Source organism: Bos taurus, chromosome 18 (genome assembly GCF_002263795.3).
Source record: "Bos taurus isolate L1 Dominette 01449 registration number 42190680 breed Hereford chromosome 18, ARS-UCD2.0, whole genome shotgun sequence".
NCBI classification, from domain to species: domain Eukaryota; kingdom Metazoa; phylum Chordata; class Mammalia; order Artiodactyla; family Bovidae; genus Bos; species Bos taurus.
In genome coordinates, this window is record NC_037345.1 from 56,400,475 (window position 1) to 56,419,051 (window position 18,577).

General features: G+C 50.9%; 1 protein-coding gene and 1 long non-coding RNA gene across 5 annotated transcripts in view; one reads left to right on the forward strand and one right to left on the reverse strand.

Moving 5' to 3' along the window:
- Positions 1-4,263: 4,263 nt before the first annotated feature.
- On the reverse strand, positions 4,264-10,884 carry LOC104974912 (uncharacterized). The gene is made up of 3 exons (XR_812911.4): positions 10,699-10,884; positions 8,983-9,061; positions 4,264-8,586 (listed from the first exon to the last, which is right to left on the reverse strand). It is a non-coding gene; the product is annotated as an uncharacterized lncRNA (long non-coding RNA).
- Positions 10,885-10,948: 64 nt separating this feature from the next.
- MYH14 (myosin heavy chain 14) overlaps positions 10,949-18,577 on the forward strand; it is a 78,930-nt gene continuing 71,301 nt past the window's right edge. For 2 of the 4 annotated variants that reach the window (XM_015458254.2, XM_010815236.2), the window contains exon 1: positions 16,177-16,587. In XM_015458254.2, coding sequence (XP_015313740.1) covers positions 16,180-16,587 — 408 coding nt within the window. In that variant the 5' untranslated portion in view covers positions 16,177-16,179. Of the gene's footprint in view, positions 10,997-12,394; positions 12,601-16,176; positions 16,588-18,577 lie in introns of those variants that run through there. The other 2 variants (XM_059877086.1, XM_010815239.4) reach the window with 2 other exon arrangements.

Sequence of the window (18,577 nt, forward strand, 5' to 3'; positions counted from 1 at the left end):
AGTCTCAGTCTAGTGAACCTGGGTTCTAATGGGGGTAAGAGGTGGGAACCAAGGGGCAGAGGAGTGGAGGGTTTGGGGAGACCCCAACCCCGAGAAGAGATGACCTCCTGAGATGGAGGATGGAGTTAAATGCAGAGTAATGCATCATAATTTCAGTCCTGGTCTCTCTCTCATTTCTCTAGACCCTATTTTGCTTTCGTTTTTTCTTTTTCTCTCTAATTCTTCGGCTCACTCCTGTCTCCTCCTCAGTACCCTTTTAACAAAGCCAACAGATTTAACATCCATGCATCCTTTAGGTATAAGCGCTTGCACACTGGGCAGCCTGACTTGGTATAACTCTATCTTCTAAATTGATATGGAAGAGAAATTATATCTTTTAAATGGTGCTATAGACCCAGTTTTGGGTCTCACTCTTTTCACTCGATATGTTCTTAGGATCTCTCCCTCTTTCCATATGTAACTCTGATTTATTGCTTCTTGAACACCATGAGGCAATCCACTCCCTTTTACCTGCCCATTCCCAAAGGAACAGACGCCGTGGCTATCTGTTCTGACAGCCACCCACTGTCCTGTCTGTCCTGACTCCCACCCACCTCGCTGCCTTGGGCATCTTTGGATATATCCTCTTATGTCACTGTGCATGCTTTCCTGTGGGTACCTACTTAGAAACAGGGTTGCTACACAGAGGATAAGCACCTAGCTGATGTCACAAAATTCTGTCCAGTCATCTAAGGTGGATCTGGAGGTCCTAGAAGCATTTCAAGCTGGGCAGAGAAGGGTGGGCAAGGGAGCAGCCAGTGCACAGGACTGGGAAAGTCCACAGCGTGTCCAGGGGTCAGGAAACTATAGGGGAACACCTCCTCTACAGGGAGATACTCCCACAGAACAGCCGGGGAATAAATACTTGACCGGATTGGTTTCTTTTTCATTTTCTTTCCTAAAAAGGAAACTAGTATTTTTGTGGATGTCAGTTTGACAACTTCTATGAAAATCTTAACTGCATTATACTCTTTGACCCAGCAGTATCTCTACATGTTCATAAGGAAGGAGGAAGAACGGCATTCGCTGGGTTTTCTTTTGTAAGGATGAAACCTGGAAAGTCACTGAAAGCTCCACCAGTTGGAGAGAAGTCAAAGGAATTAGACTGTGATTGTGGAATACGGCTGCTGCTGCTAAATTGCTTCAGTCGTGTCCGACTCTGTGCGACCCCATAGACGGCAGCCCACCAGGCTCCCCCGTCCCTGGGATTCTCCAGGCAAGAACACTGGAGTGGGTTGCCATTGCCTTCTCCAATGTAGGAAAGTGAAAAGTGAAAGTGAAGTCGCTGAGTCTTGTCTGACTCTTAGCGACCCCATGGACTGTGGCCCACCAGGCTCCTCCATCCATGGGATTTTCCAGGCAAGAGTACTGGAGTGGGGTGCCATTGCTTTCTCTGTGTGGAATACTATGCAGGTGCAAAAAAGATTAAGGTGAAATGTAGGAGCATCAGGTCTCCCAAGACATATTATAAGCTAGAAAAATAAGTCACAGTTCAATATATCAAGTATAATTCCATTGCCTGAACATAAGAAATTAGTGGGAATATTTCCTTAAATACTTGTTTCTATGTATTCATTAGAGGTTGGCAAAATTTTTCTGTAAAGTCTCAAAGAGTAAATATTTTCAGCTTTGAACATCACACCATCTCTATCATAATTCAGCTCTGCCCTTGTAGTGTGAAAGTAGTCATAGATGATACATAAACCAATGTGTGCCAATAAAACTTTATTTACAGACACAGGCTGTAGACCCCCGATGTAAATAAATAGCACATGTTTTTAGAAGACTCCTCACCAAGATATTCTCATGGGTACGTACAAAAGGGGAAGTGAGAAGGAAGGTGCTGGTCAAAGGAAATATTACCCTCTTATGTGAATTTTTTCCACCTTGTGTAATGAAAAATTTGAATTTGAAAGAGAAGAAATGCTTTAAAAGTAGCTTGGTGACCTTTCCTCCCCCTGGATTATAAGGTAATGGTCGTCATTTTGCAAAATAGCAGCAGCCTGTAAAAATAACCAGGAACAAAAAGTTCCCCATCATCCCACCAGCTTGAACAGAATTTCTTTTTTATTTATTTATTTTGGTTTTGGTTGCCAGGGTCTTGGTTGCTGGGCACTGGTTATCTCTAGTTGTGGTGGGCAGGGGCTATTCTTTGTCACAGTGCTCAGGCTTCTCTTGTTGAGGGGCACAGGCTCTAGGGCATGCAGGCTTCGGGAGTTGCAGCACCTCAGCTCAGTAGTTGCAGTCTCGGGCTCTAGAGCGCTGGCTCAGTAATTGCAGTCATGGGCTTAGCTGCCTGGAGACATACAGAATCTTCCCGGACCAGGGATTGAACCTGTGTCTCCCGCACTTGCAGATGGATTCTTATCCACTGTACTGCCAGGGAAGGCCAAGCAGAATTTCTTAAAGGATTTATTTCATTCATGCCATAGATATTTATGGAGCACTGAGTAGGTACAAGGAACTGTTCTATTTGCTGGGAGAGAGTTTTGAATAAAGCACAGCCCCCATCCTCTATATGGCTGAATATTCTGTGATCAAGGAGAGACAGACAGGAAATACCAAGCACGGTAAATAAGTAAATGACATAATATGCTGGACAGTTCAAAGCGCTACAGGAAAACAGACAGGAGAACAAGCGACTGGGGTTGGGGTGCCTGGGGGCCGGTTGCGATGGTAGAGATTGGTCAGAGAAGGCCTCATTGCCGAGGTGACGTTTGAGCAAAGACCTGAGTGAACAAAGGGAGAGAGTCATGGTGCTATCTGGGAGAGAGCTTTCCAGGCAGAGGGAGCAGCCCATGCAAAGGCCCTGAGGTGGGAGCACGAGTGTGTTCAAGGAATGGTGGGCAGGGTGGTATGGATGGAGTGGGTGATGGGGAGAGGGTGGGGGTGAGACAGCAGGTCAGATCCAGAAGGGCTTGGGGCCCCAGTGAGGACTTTGCTTTTATTCTGAGTGAGATGGGAACCATAGGAAGACTTTGAGCAGAGGGATGTGAGCTGACTGAGGGTAATGGGCTGAGAGAGGCAACGAGCAGAAGCAGGGGGACCAGAGAGAAGGTGACTGCCATGGTCCAAGCAGGAGATCATGGTGGATGTGACCTGAGTGGTCACAGTGGGGGTGGGGCAACATGGGATCAGATCCTGGAGACTTTTTGAAAGTCAAGTTGACAATATGTGGGTTGGATGTTGGAGGTAAGGAGCAAATAGGAATCAAGGATGATGCCAGGCTCTTTGACCCAGGTATGACCAAGAACCACGTGCCACGAGATCACCTGGGAACTTATAGAAATGCAGGTGCCTGGGGCCCACTCAGGTCTACTTAACCAGCACCTCTAGGGTAGGGTGCAGGAACCCACTTTTTGAGTTAGTTCCTCGAGTGAAGGCTGGGGACTGCAGACCCCAAGGTAACCATGATGGCCCCTCTGGGGGTTCACTCAGGGACAGGACATCGGCTGGCTGAGCGGGTTCCCAGATTGGAGTCCTGCCCTGTCACTTCCTAGCTGTGCAGGCTGGGGTGACATCTCCCAGCCACAGATTTCTTCATCTGTGAGAGGGGACTGTGACAGCACCTGCCTCCTAGAGCTGATGTATGATTTGAGTGAGTTCCTGTGTATAAAATATTTAAACTGGTGTTGGCACACACGAGCTCCCAATAAAGGGCAGCTATAATTAGCACCCTCTTCCAAAGATGATAAAGACCAGGCGAAGAGCCAAACTGATCACCAAGAAGTCATAGTTTCCTGCAGACTCCAGTGAACCTGGCCCCGTGTCGACGAATACAGGGACAAGGTGCTAAGTTAGACCCTCTTCTCATCTTTCAGAGACCTCCGTCTGGTGGGCAAGGAAATGCCGGGCTCAAACAGGCAGGACCCAGGGAGGTCAGAGTATATTAGAGGAGGGGCAGGGCTATGGGAGCCCAGAGTAGGAGCACGAACTGACAGTGATCTGACAGTGATGGGAAAAGAAGTATTCTAGGCAGATACAGTGCCCAGCAGGACAATGCTGTGGACATTTGTAAAGGTGGAGGTGCCAAGAATGTTCCAGCAAGTTCAAGGCTTAAAAGGAGCATGGCAGAATGGCTAAATGCGTAGACTCTGGAGTCAGACTGCCTGGGTTCAATTTCCAGCTCTGTCACTTTCTGGCTGTGTAATCTGGGACAAGTTGCTTTACCTCTCTGAGCCTACTACCCAAGCCTGTTGCTGCATAATGGAAAAAAACAATTAGTGACTCAAAACAACACATATTTATTATTTTACAGTTTCAATGGGTCAGGAACCTCATAATATTACATAGTAAACTTTTTGTGGAGAATACACATCAGATATGACTGGGGGGTACATCTGGTTAGGGAAATGAGGTGGAGGATGCCTGTCTGTAAGCTATTCACAGACAGATTATTCCAATCCAGTGTGATCAGAGCATCAACAGGAGAGCGAGCAAACTCCTGTGGGGCATAGGGTGGAGTGAGACCAGGAAGCCCTCAACACACTCTGAGCACAGAGCGGGCCTTGAGAAGTTGATCTGGAGTTCCTGGGTGAAGAGATAGAGGGGCGTAACGAGTAGGAGGCACAGCACGTGCAAAGGTATGGAGGCATGAAAGATCATTTATCCATCCGTCCATCCATCCTTGCCTCCATTTGTCCAGCTTTTCCTCCATTTATGCAGTAAGTGATTATTCCAGCCATCTATCCACTTATTCATTGTGTATACTCTTCATCCATCCATCCATCCATCCATCCATCCATCTGTTCAGTCATCTATGCCCGCATTCATCCACTTATTCCAGCAGTTACACATCCACTCATTCATGTATTTATTCATCAGTATCCAAAGTCAACGCAGCAGACCCTGGTTTGATTTCTGGGTCAGGAAGATCTGCTGGAGAAGGGACAGGCTACCCAGTCCTGTATTCTTGGGCTTCCCTGGTGGCTCAGCTGGTAAAGAATCCGCCTGCAATGTGGGAGATCTGGGTTCGATCCCTGGGTTGGGAAGATCCCCTGGAGAAGGGAAAGGCTACCCATTCCAGTATTCTGGCCTGGAGAATTCTACGGACTGTATAGCCCATGGGATCACAAAGAGTCGGACTTGACTGAATGACTTTCACTCATCTCAGAGATCCAAAGTCATATGATCTTTTCACTCCAAATGTCACCTCCTCAGGGAGCCTTCCCTGACTCTCTTTCTAAAGAACCCCCTGAGACCTTCCCTCTTTGACCCTCCACTTTGTACTTTTTCTTTGTAGCACTTACCCCAACTTGTCACTGTGCTCTCTAATTATATGTCTGTTTGTTTGGTGTCTGTGTCCACCACCAGAACACATTCATTCATTCGGCAAGTATTTGTTGAGGATTGACTGAGTGCCAGGCTCTGTTGTAGGCACTGGGAAGACAGACAAAAATCCTCACCTGTGCAGAGCTGATGTTATAATGGGAGGCATTGGACAATAGGTAATAAGTGTACTAAGTAAATTACTGGCAAGTTGGAGAATTCTGAGTGCTGTGGACTTCCCAGGCGGCACTAGTGGTAAAGAACCTGCCTGCCAATGCAGGAGATGTAAGAGACAAGGGTTTGATCCCTGGATCGGGAAGATCCCCTGGAAGAGGGCATGGCAACCCACTCCACTATTCTTGCCTGGAGAATCCCATGGACAAAGAAGCCTGATGGGGTGACAAAGAGTCGGACATGACTGAAGCGACTTAGCCTGCACCCATGAGTGCTGTGGTCAAAGAAAACACAGAACCAGTGAGAGGTATTAGTGATTCAGAGGAGAGGTTGCTCAGATAAGTCGTCGTGGAGGAAGTGGGTCTCTGAGCAAAGACTGAAAGGAGATGAGGGAGCCAAGTGGTTTTCTAAGGGAATTGCATTCCAGGACAGAGAGAATGATGTGTACAGAAGTCCTAAGGCAGGGCTGAGCTTGGTGTGTTGGTGATTCATTGAGGAGGCCAGCGTGGCTGGAGCAAAGTAATCAAGGGGGAGAGGGAGGAAGCTGTGAGTAGAGAGGGGACAAGGGGGGCCAGATGGGGTAGGACCTTGCTTTAACTTTGAGACTGGAGCTAGGGGTGGACGCTGAGCAGAGGAGGGACAAGATCTAACTTAGGTGTGAACTGGTTCCCTCTGCCTGCCATGTAGGAGTAGATCGATGTGAGCTCTCTAAGGGCTGGAACTACATCTTTGTCCCTTCTGTCTCCTTGGCTTCTGGTACAAGGGTCTGCAAACTATGGCCCACAGGCTAAATCCTCGGATTTTCTGTTTGTATAAATAAAGTTTTATTGAAACAAACCCACACCCATTTGTTTACATATTATCTATGGCTGCTTTCCTGCTAAATAGAATAGTTACAGCAGAGACCATCTGGCTCTCAAACCTGAAAATATTTACTGTTTTGCCTTTTACAGAAAAACTGTGCTGACCCCTGGTCAGGAACAAGGCCTGGCACATAGTAGGCACTCAGTAAATATTTGTTGTCACATAACTGAGCCGGTCTCTCATCTGTGACCCACACGAGGCTGCCAGCTTGCTCTTGTCTCAGAGCCAGTTCCAGTCACATGTGGGAAAACAACAGCCCAGGGACCAAAAATAAAATACTGGAACCATTCACATCTCTGCCACGGAGGAACTGCTCAGGCAGGAATATAGTCAGGACCCACAGAGAAACTCAGCATACTCTTCGTCCTTTTATTTTTCTTCGTTAAGACTCGGGGCTCCTTTACCCCTGCCAGGCGTGGAAACTGCTCCCCCCATTTTTTTCTCACTTAAAAAAATCCCCCAAACCCTCTTCCATAGAGAAGCCCCCCCTCCCTGACTTTCCTGTCTCCTCTCCTGTCAACTCCAACGTTTTGTTTTTGTACATGACTTAGGTCCCAGCTGTTTTTGTTTTTTTTTTTCCCCATGCTTCCGATGCCCATTACTCAGATTCTGCATAATGAGGCAGTTATGAGTTAAGAATAATGGGGCTGTGCCAGCTGGCAGAATATCTCTGGGAACTGAGAAAGCTCCCACACTCCAATTTCCTTTTCTTCTTACACACATCGATCACAGTATTCTATCTGTCCTCACTTTCCAAGTTTCTCCTTTACTGCAGTTTGTCCTGTACCCTCAGGATCCACAGAGCAATCAGAGCCAGTCCCTGAGAGCTGGGAACTCACAGTTTAATGGAGACAGTCCCAGTGCTGGGGGTGAAGAGATGGATGCACGCTGGGATGCATCCACCCACCATCCATGGTGGGGATGACTTGACTGTCAAGGGAATGAGTTTGAAGTTTTATGCTGAGGACCCTCTCTGGCAGACTTGGATGGAGGCCAGATGGAGGGCTCTGAGGGAGCAGGGTGCCTCCTTCTGACCTGGTGTACATTCTGGTGATTTCACATAGGTATCTACACCCTAGACACTGGGGCCAGATTGCTTGGGTTCAAATCCAGAGGCTCTCATGCTTTCTAACTATGTAGTCTTGGGTAGGTTTCCCTCAGTGTCCTTACTGTAAAATGGGTATGACTAATACCTACCACTTAGAGTTATTGGGAGGATCATGGGGTTAATACATACAAAGAACCTGGAACTGTGCCTGGCACACAATTGTTGTTGTTTAGTCACTAAGTCGTGTCCCATACTTTCATGAACCCATGAACTATATATAGCCCACCAGGCTCCTCTCTCCATGGGCTCCTCTGTCCATGGGATTTCCCAGGCAAGAATACTGGAGTGGGTTGCCATTTCCTTCTCCAGGAGATCTTCCCAAGCCCTGGATCGAACCCACATCTCCTACACTGAAGGCAGATTCTTTACCGCTGAGCCACCAGGGAAGCCCACCCGGCGCAGAGTAGGCACTCAGTAAATATCAGCAACTATTAAAAGTGCTTAGCAACAGGCATCCTATTATCATTTAGTGATGTCATCAATTATCCTATAGATTGAGCAGAAAGAACGACATCTTCAGTTTAGACCCTGGGTGGGGATGATGACATCACCAGTTACCAGGTAGAAAATGGTTAGAATGTACTCGCCAGAGGTTTCATTCCCACTTGAATTTCTGTTGTGTCCCAGTCCACACTCTTCTCTGGGGCACATGGGATTATCACCTATTTGCGTCTCAGTTTTCTATCAATCAAACGCAGATAATAAAAGTATCAGTCTCCTAGGATTGTTGAGAGAATCCAATGAGTTAGATACAGACAAAGGCCACAGTGTCCCGCGCACAGCTGGCACTCAATCAACAGCAGCTCCCGTTAGCCTCATGGCAAGAGGACTCCACGGTAGACATGCTGGCTAGGGTAACAGGTGCTCTCCTCTGTCTCTGGGAGTCTTGGCTAAGAGCACAGACCCACTGCAGTCTGAGCCCAGATCTGCCTTCAAAGGCAGCCAGGAGACCCTGGGCACGTTGCAGGCCTGAAAGTGGGAATAATGACAGTGCCAGCTTACAGGACTGGCACGAGGAGGCATCAACATGATGACGACCATGCTCCCAGCACTCAGCCTTCGTACACGTGAACCGTATAATCACTGAGGATGTCCTTGCAAAGGTCCTCCCCTCCTTGGAACCGTTTGCCCACCTGCAAAGAAATGGGCAGCGACTGTGGCAATCTCAAAGCTTCTTGCCTATAAGGACTCACCTTTGCTATCGCTGAGTGTAGGTGTTGGGAGATGGATGCTCCCACCCGTGTCTGCCCTCAGCCCAGCTCCAGCTCTTTCCTTCTGTCTCCTCACTCCCCATCTCTTAACTGTCAACTTTCCCCTTTCTCTGGCTTCTTTCCCTTGTTCTAGACTTTTTCTTTCTCTCTTGTTTCTCTCCTGCATGCTATCAGAAGACTGTTTGTAGAGCAATAAATAGTGATAGCAATCATAATTTGTGTATTTAATCTTTCCCCCATACTAGGACAGCTCTTTGCATGTATTAACTCATTTAATTCACACAAAGACTTGCTACTGTTGGTTCAACAAACACTTACGGAGTGCCTCCTGTGTGCCAGACCCTGAGAATCCAGCTCGGAGCAAAAGAAAGATCCTCGCCCTCGTGGGACTCACGTTCTAGTGGAGAGACAGAAGATAAAAAGGTAAACAAACAAACAAAAAACACCTCTTCTAGTGCTATGGGGGAAAAAAGCCAAGGAAGTCAAAGGAAGAAAGTGAAATGTTTTCTATAGAATGGTTGGGAAAGGCCTTCTGGAGGAGGTGTGTGCTTCCCTGGTGACTCAGATGGTAAAGAATTCTCCTGCAATGCAGGAGCCACGTGTTCCATCCCTGGGTCGGGAAGATCCCTTGGCAAAAGGAATGGCAACCCACTCCAGTATTCTTGCCTGGAGAATCCCATAGGCAGAGGAACCTGGTGGGCTACAGTCCATGGGGTTGCAAAGAGTCAGACACGACTGAGCAACTATCACTTACACTTTTCTGGAGGAGGTGACATTGGATCTGACCTGATGATGTGAGGTGGGGCAGCCATGCAAAATCTGTGGGAAGAAACAGCCAGTGCAAAGGCCCTGAGGCAGAACCATGCCTTGGGAGTGTTTGAGGAGTTGAGGAACAGCCGGAAAGCCTGTATCACTGGAGCTGAATGAAGGAGAGTTGATCTCACACAGGGGCCCCCTGGGACCACATCATGCAGGGTCTTGTGGGTCACAATGAGGACTTTGGTTTTTACTCTGACAAGGAGCCATGAAAGGTTCTGAGATGAGGAGGGGTGCAGTCTGGACAAAGTTTGACAGGATCCCATTGGCAATAGGCTGTGGGGGGAGGGGTGGTGAAGGTGGGGGCAGAGGGGCCATCCTCTCCATTTGACGGACGCAGAAATAATGTCAAAATGTCAAAAAAAGGCCAGCAACAGGTTCAAGCCCCCACAGCTGTTGAGCAGTGGAGACAGGTTGGCAGGCTGTCTGGGACTTGAGTCCTGTGTAGTCCAGCCTCCCCTCCCCCTTCTCAAGCCTAGCTGCTCACCCTTCCTGAAGTCTCAGTGTACACCTGTAAAATTGGGACACAGGTCAGAGACCAGTGGTGCACGGCTCACCAGCAACATGCTAGCTCCAGAAGTGGGCACCACCTCAGGGTTCAGAGGAGCCTTCACTTTGTGACCTTGGGAAGGTGCCTACCTCTCTCCTGAGCCTCTGTTTTCCCATCTATAATTTGGGAAGCATTAACCAACGTCTGGGTGTAGCCTGGTGGTTAAAAGCGCAAGTTCTAGCGTCAGATTTGGCAGGATCCGAGTCCTTGGTCTGCCGCTTGCCAGCTCTATGACTTCCAGCAGTTAGACATCCTCTTTCTAAGCTTCGGTTTACCTCATCTGGAAGATGAAGATCTTAACAGCACTAATTCCAAGGGGGTAGTTGTAAGGATTAAATGAGATCATGCAGGTAAAGCGCTTAGCACAGCTCCTGGCATACATCAGGCACTCAATAAATGATCATTATTATTATTACTGACAGTAATGCCCACACCTCTGGGTGGGTGAGAGCCTGGAGAGTGCCTGGTGGTACGCGGTCGGCGTTTGACAAAAGTGAATTCTCTCGCCCTTCTCTCATGCCTGCCGGCTCCCGGGGGACCCAGGCATTCCGGCCTCCGGCCGCCCCCCCAACGCCGACCCTTACAAAGGCCCTCATTCATGTCTGGTGCACAAAGCGGCTCATTCACCCTGGTCCCTTGGGCTTCCCGCCCCTGGCCGCCCCTTGTACCTCGCCATTGGTTGGACCCCCTGCCTGTCAGGCTTCGGGTCTTGCCTGCTGCCGTGCCGCCTAGCTCCACGCTCCAGAGCCGTTCTTTTCCCACGGCTGGCACACTCCGGCAACTTCTGATTGGCCCCTCCCGCCAGCCGCTCCTCTTGATTGGCGGGTGCGCACCCTGTGGGCGAGTCCATAGCTTGTCGCAGCAGGCGCCGATTGGCCCCTGTTGCGCTTGTGTGGGTGGGGCTTTCTTGGCTGACCCGCCCCTCCTTCTCCCCAGGCCGAAGCCTCGGGACGGCCCTGGAAGCCGGTGAGTGCCCGGGGCCCGCTGCCCGCCTGAGGCGGCGGGGAGTGGAACTGGGTCCCGGGAGGCTGGAGCTCCGAGGTTGCGGTCGGGGCTCCGGAGGCCGGCGCGAACTGCGGGGAAGGGGCGGTGACGTGGACACTCACCTTGCGCTCAGCCGGACGGCAGCTGGGGGCCTGGGGACGGGGTGGGGCGGGGCGTCTCCACTCGCCCCCACAACTCGAGTTCCTCCTCTAGGAGAGGCCGGGTTGGGGTCCTCGCTGGAGGCCCCAGGCCTGTTTCGCAGATGGGGAAACTGAGGCTCGCTTTGGGACATTGGGCGCTTTAATACTGAGTCATTGCCTTCAATTCCCCGCACTCGATGACTGTGTCTCTGTCTTCACGTGTAAAAATTGCGGACCGGAGACAGGGATCATCGTGACTGGCAGAGCAGAGGGGTGGGGAAAGACATCTTTGAGCCCCCGCGATGTACTTGGGCACTTTTATTTTTATAACTAAATAATTAACTTTATATTAACCCGAGATGGGTTATATTGCACCCATTTAACAGAGAAAGAAAAACAGGCCGCACAGAGGCGGTGACTGCAGGGCGACAGGGCCGAGAATAACACTTCGAAGACCAACTGTGTGCTGGGTTCCTTAACGTTTTTAATCCAACAGAAGTCCGCTAAGGAAGGCTGTAGTTCCTAAGAAGTAAATGGGGAAGGAGGTTGAGAGTTACCACTTGGGAAGAGGAAATAGAAATCTTTGAGGACCTACTACGCATTCCACCCAAATCCCCTCTTTAGAAAATGGCCTGGGCTTGAACCCCAGCCCTCCTTCTTACTGGCTGTGTGACCTTGAGCCGGTTACTTACTTCACGTCTCCATGCCTCAGTTTCTCCAGGGAAATGGAGATGCTGATTGTCCTTATCTCACTGGTTTTGAGATCATTCTATGAGTTTGGTCAACTGTTCTAAAAGCCGGAAAACCCTCGGCCCATAGTAGGTGCACTTAGTTACCATTATTTAGTCCTCAGTTCAGAGAACTGAAGCTCCAGACTCTAGAAAATCATGTTCTCGTCTTCTTCGGTATGTCTCGAGCTCCCTGTGAATTGTACGGCCCCGTTTCCAGGGTTGAGGAAACTAAAGTTCTGCGAGATTAAATGATGTCTCCGGGCATTACTTGTTTAAACGCTGGGCTGGGCACTTTCTCCCACATGGGTTTATTCATTTCATTGGCCTCCATTCGCGAAGAGGAAAGCCAAAGCCCAGAAAGCTTGAGCGGGATTCGAACCTCCAGAGTCCTCAGCCCTCTCCGCTGCGGGTCCTTGACCTTTGCTCGCCCAAAGGAGGAGGGGCCCTGGCGCCGCCTCCGCCCACCTGGCAACAGGCTCATCCCCGCCTCTCCCCATCCCCCTGTCTAGGGCCTTGCAACCCCGGGATCCGCCCCCTTCCCCAGCCGGGCAGGTGCTAGGTGACATCAGAGCCGGGCTCCCTCCCGGTGACGCGACGTGGCCCCGCCCCGCGCTGGACCGCGGAGGTAGCCGCACCTGGGAGCTCTGAAGAGGCCGGGGGATTCCTGGGCCCCCTCCCCAGCTTCCCGCTTCCTGTACCAGCCGGCGCCCTCCAGGTAGCCCCCAGGGTCCGCGGGGTGAGGCACTTGGGTCTTAGGGAGATGGGGGTTGCGCGCTGGGATTCCGGGATGTGAGGAGGGGGCCCCGGGGCCGGGAACCCCAGGTCTGATTAAGGACGGCTCTGGGAGGCTGGGCTCATGGGTCTCGAGGGAGGAAGGCGCTGGGACCAGGACTCCCCTGAGAGCTGGAATGTGTACATCTTGAGGGAAGAGGGGGCTGGGAGCCTGGACTCCTGGGTCTGAGGGAGGAGGGGTTGAGTGCCCAGATTTCTGAGTCTGGAGGCAGAGAGGACCCTTGGATCCTAGCACTAGACTGAGGTCAGAGGGCTGGATGCCAAGGGCCCCAACCCCTGCCCCAGGGGTGGATCCCTGGCTCCTTCCTTTCCAGCCAGCAGTCCCTGCCCCTCCCAGGCAGGTGCTTTCACCTGCACTGGTGACAGAAATGAGTCCTGGCAGAGGTGTTCCTGCTGGTTAAGGAGGGCAGGGCTGCCAGAGGGCCAGGCCACCCCATCAGAGCTGTTCTCAGCTCTCAGAAGTTGGTCCCAGGCGTCTTCACCTCTAGCCTCTTCGCCTCTAGCCTCTTCGCCTCTAGCCTCTTTGCCTCTAGCCTCTTCACCTCTAGCCTCTTCGCCTCTAGCCTCTTCGCCTCTAGCGGGCTGCAGTGAGGTAAGGGGGCTGGAATTCACAGGTCCAAGGGAGGAGAGGTCTGAGGGTTCCTGAAAATGTAGGCTGCCGGGGGCCCAGACTCCTGAGTCTGGAGGAGGAGGGGCTGGGGGCCTGGACTCCTGGGTCCAAGGGAGGAGGGACCTGGGGCTCAGACTCTTGGCTCTAGTGAAGGGAGGCACAGGGCTGGGTGATTGCAAAAAACTCCCAAACCCTTCCTGGTCAAAGGCCGTGAGCTGGAGAGGAAGTGGGTGGGGTGAGGGTAAGGGTAAAGTCCCAGGGATGGGACTTGGCTCTGAAGGGATGAGGGCCACTTAGGAGGCCTGGTCAGTCTGGGCGACCTGGGGCCTGGGACGTGGAGAGAGATATGGCATTGGATGGCGGGAGACGCCCGCTGTTTGAATGCAGGGGCCTTGGGTTTGAGGCCAGAGAGCAGCAGGACCAAATGTCATAGGGTGAGGGTGAGGGCCTGGGGCCGCTGGTGGTGGGGAGAGTGCCTGGGGGTAAGAAGGGTGTGTGCCTGGAGCTGAGTGTCTAGGTAAGGGAAAGACAAGGGCCTGCTGGGATCAGATCCAGAGATGTCCAAGAAGAGCTGGGTGTTTGGAGGGACATCTCCAGAGATATGTTGGAGTTGGGGGCTGGGGGTCCTGGAGGGCAGAGGCAGAAGCACCAAGGTGGGGGAGACAGAGCACTGGGGGGTCCTGTGACTGGTGTGTGGGCAGCGATGTGGCCATCTGAGGCCGTGGGAGACAACAGAGTCCAGCTTCTTCAGGGGCAGGGCACGGTGAGGGACAGGGGGCATAGTTTTCCTCAAGGGTGCTTAAACTACTCTGGGATTGCCAAGCTCTGTTCCCTGCTGGTCTGCAGCCCCTTTAAGGGCAGGAAGGGGGTCTAGCACAGGCTGGCTCAGATCTCAAAGCTCATCTTGGGTTGTGACTGTTTGAGACGTGTCTGAGACCCCAGATCAGGTGCTCCTCGAAGCAGGGCCTCGTCTGACTCATATCTGGATCCCCAGACTCACTCTGGGCAGAGCTCAGAACTTAAGAAAACTTCAGGGAATGTTGAGTGAATGCAGAAGTTAATGAATGGGGCCAGCCCATGGTAAAGAGAAGGATTTCAGGTTGCAGGGAAGAAAGCCACTGCTAACCAAGTGATGAAATTCAGGTCTGTTCTGGAGTGACCTAGAGGTGGTCAGGGAACCTGAGTTACAGAAATCAGGTTGACACTGTTCTAGGGCTTACATCTATGAGGTCAAGGTCCTCAGCGTGACCCAGTCTGACCCCCTTTGTCCGTAATCTTTCCTTACCTACCACCCGTTCTCCCTGGATCACCTGGCTCCAGCTACACTGGCAGCTCATAGTGCCACATAGACATAGAGGCACATGCCTGCCCCAGGGCCTTTGTACAGGCTGTTCTCCCAGCCTGAAATGCTTTTTTGTCTGACATTCCCATGGCCTGTTCCCTTCATCTCCCTCAGGTCTTTATTCAGATGCCACATCAGAGAGGCTTTCCTTGGCCACCCCAATTAAAACTTCAATGGCCCTCAACCCTAACAGTCCCTGTTCTCTGCTTCATTCTCCCCCTTGGCATGTATCATCATTTAACATACGGTATAATTTACTTATTTATCTTTGAATCTGTCTCCTGGGATTAGAGCAGCACTAACTCACAGAAACACAATGCAAGCCAAATGTGTAATTTAAATTTTTCTAGCCACATTAAAAATAAAGATATAAAAAGGAACAAGTGACGTAAGTGCTGATGATGTATTTTTTTAATCCAATATGTTACCAAATGTAAGAAACACGAATGAGCTTTTTGTTGTGCTGTCTTTGAAACTGGGTGTGTGTCTTATGGTCAGAACCCATCTCAGTGTGGATTCTCCATTTCAACTCTCCAGTAGCCTCACATGGCCATGGCTCCTATGATAGCCAGATCAGGGCTAGAATGTAAACACCTTAGGAAGGCAGGAATCTTTTTCTGGCTTGTTCTTTGCCATATGGCTGACACCTTGAACAGTAGCATAGACTGGCTTATTAAAGAATTATTTTTAGAAAATGTATTTTATTGAAATATAGTTGATCTACAATGTTGTGTTAATTTCTTCTGTATAGCAAAGTGATTCAGTTATACATATATATTCTTTTCCATTATGGTTTATCACTGTACATTGAATAGAGTTCCCTGGGCTCAACAGTAGGACCTTGCTGTTTATCCATTCTATCTCTAATAGTTGGCATCTGCTAATCCCAAACTTCCAGTCCTTGTCTCCCTCATCCCCCACTCCTTGGCCCGAGCAAGTCTATTCTCTATGTCTGTAGGTCTGTTTCTCATTCCTAGATAAGTATATTTGTTACATATTTTAGATTCCACATGTAAGTTGTATCATATGGTATTTGTCTTCCTCTGACAATTCATTTAATATGATAACCCCTAGGTCCATCCATGTTGCTGCAAACAGCATTACTTCATTCTGTTGTTTGAATGGCTGAGTAGCATTCCATTGTATATATGTGCCACATCTTTATCCATTCATCTGTCAATGGACATTCAAGGTTGTTATTCAAGAATTATTGAATTGGGAATTCGCTGGCGGTTTAGTGCTTAGGACTCCCAGCTTTCAGTGCCAGTGGCCCCTGTTCAGTCCCTGGTGGGGAAATTGAGATCCCAGAAGCCTGGTGGTCCAGCCACACACACACACACACACACACACACACACACACACACACACGAATTATTGAATGAGTGGATAGAGAGGTGGATGGTAGAATGGGTAAAAAGAGGTCTGTGAACCCGTTTTGCAGAAGTGTAAATTGAGGTTTGGTGGGGAAGGCAGTGGCGACTGTCAGGGGAATCTGGGGTGGGGATGGAAACCCTCCTTGACCCCGGTGCTCTGCTCTCTCCCTGCAGACCATGGCAGCAGTGACCGTGTCGGTTCCCGGGCGGAAGGCGCCCCCCAGGCCGGGCCCGGTGCCCGAGGCCGCCCAGCCGTTCCTGTTCGCACCTCGCGGGCCGGGCGTGGGCAGCGGGCCCGGGGGCTCGGGCACGTCCCCGCAGGTGGAGTGGACGGCACGGCGCCTGGTGTGGGTGCCGTCGGAGCTACACGGCTTCGAGGCGGCGGCACTGCGGCACGAGGGCGACGAGGAGGCCGAGGTGGAGCTGGCGGAGAGCGGCCGGCGGCTGCGGCTGCCGCGCGACCAGATCCAGCGCATGAACCCGCCCAAGTTCAGCAAGGCCGAGGACATGGCCGAGCTGACCTGCCTCAACGAGGCCTCCGTGCTGCACAACCTCCGCGAGCGCTACTACTCCGGCCTCATCTACGTGAGTGGCCTCCTTCCCCGGGAGGGCCTTGCCTGGGGGGTGGGGCGGCTGGGTGTCAGCACCCCAGCTGGAACCGACGTGAGGCTGTTTCTAATTCTCCCCTCAGGTCGGATAACAGTGCCCACCCTTAGTTGCCAAGTGATAAATTATTGGATTACCAGGACTGCCTCAGACCCCATTGCAGGCGTCTCATATTATACAGTGCTGCTGCGGCTAAGTCGCTTCAGTCGTGTCCGACTCTGTGCGACCCCATAGACCGCAGCCCACCAGGCTCCCCCGTCCCTGAGATTCTCCAGGCAAGAACACTGGAGTGGGTTGCCCTTTCCTTCTCCAATGCATGAAAGTGAAAAGTGAAAAGGAAGTCGCTCAGTCGTGTCCAACTCTTCGCGACCCCATGGACTGCAGCCTACCAGGCTCCTCTGTCCATGGGATTTTCTAGGCAAAAGTACTGGAGAAGGGTGGATGCTCCTTTACTGGGCTTCCCCTGTAGCTCAGTGGTAAAGAATCCGCCTGCAATGCAGGAGCCCCAGAAGAAGTGGGTTCGATCCCTGGGTAGGGAAGTTTCCCTGGAGAAGGAAATGACAACCCACTCGTGTTTTTGCCTGGAGAATCCCAGGGGCGGGGGAGCCTGGTGGGCTGACGTCTATGGGGTCACACAGAGTCGGACACGACTGAATCGACTCAGCAGCAGCAGCAGCAGGATTAAGACAGGACCGGTCATAGTGGAGAAGGCAATGGCAACCCACTCCAGTACTCTTGCCTGGAAAATCCCATGGACGGAGGAGCCTGGTGGGCTGCCGTCCACGGGATCGCACAGGGTCGGGCACGACTGAAGCGACTTAGCAGCAGCAGCAGGTCACAGTGAGGTTGACTGTGCCCTAGTCACTGTTAACCTTTCAATGTCTCACGTTGTTTAATCTTAACAGCAAGCAGGTGGAGTAGGGCAGTGGTTCTTAGCTCTGCCTTCTCGTTATAGTCAGCTGGGGAATTTTACAAAATGCCAGCACTGGAGCCCTGCCCCACCCCATTTGAATCAGACTCTCTGGGGGGTGTGACATGGACACTGGCATTTTTAATAAGCTTCCAGGGTGGTTCTAATGGGCAGCCAGAGTGTCGTTCAGAGCAAACAGGATTAGAGATGTTGACAAGGAATGTCGACAATAATAATGAGAAATAATGATCATGGGTGGCTAGCAAATATTTATCGAGCACTTAATGATGTGCCAAGTACTGTTCTAAGTGCTGCGTGTGGGTTATCAGCTCACTTCTGGGCTGGGGACTTGTCCTTATCGCCTGATGTTTCAGGAATGTTAAGTGACTTGGGTCCCAGGTCACATGGACGTGAAGGATTTGAACCCAGGCAGCTGGCCGCAGAGTCACACTCTGAATACCAGCTTAGAGGGCTGGAGTCTCACTGCCTTGCTCATTGAAACTGGCCCGTCAAGAATAGATGCAAAATATCTCCCTAAGACCCTAAAAGGAAAAGTGCTGGTTTTATGTGTTATAAAAACTGCAAAACTTTCATGAAAGTAATAAAAGAATACGTCACTAAATGATGAGATGTATCAAAAAAATAAAAATAAAAATAAATAACCTGGCCTCAATGTCCACCCTGTTAAGGGTCATAAGCACAAGATAAGGGTATTTTTATGAATTCTGACTCCTGTTTGGGGGAGAGACTGAGGCCGTGAGAGGGGCCGGTGGCTTGCTCAGGGCCCCTCAGCTTTTGGTGGCAGAGGTGGGATTTGACCTCAGGATTATCTGGCCCTGGATTGAGGTGACACCTTCTGCAGCCTATGTGGGGCCCTTAGGATTCCTCACTTGTCTTTGTGAGCCATGGGAGCTCTGTGAGCCTCTGTCCAGGCCACTGCCCTGGACCTCATCAAAGTCAGGGGATCAGAGAGGCACCCAAAACCCTGAGCCACCCCTTTCCTGTTAGTAAACACTCTGAACCCTCACAGCAATGTTGTAGGGTATCTCCTATCATCCC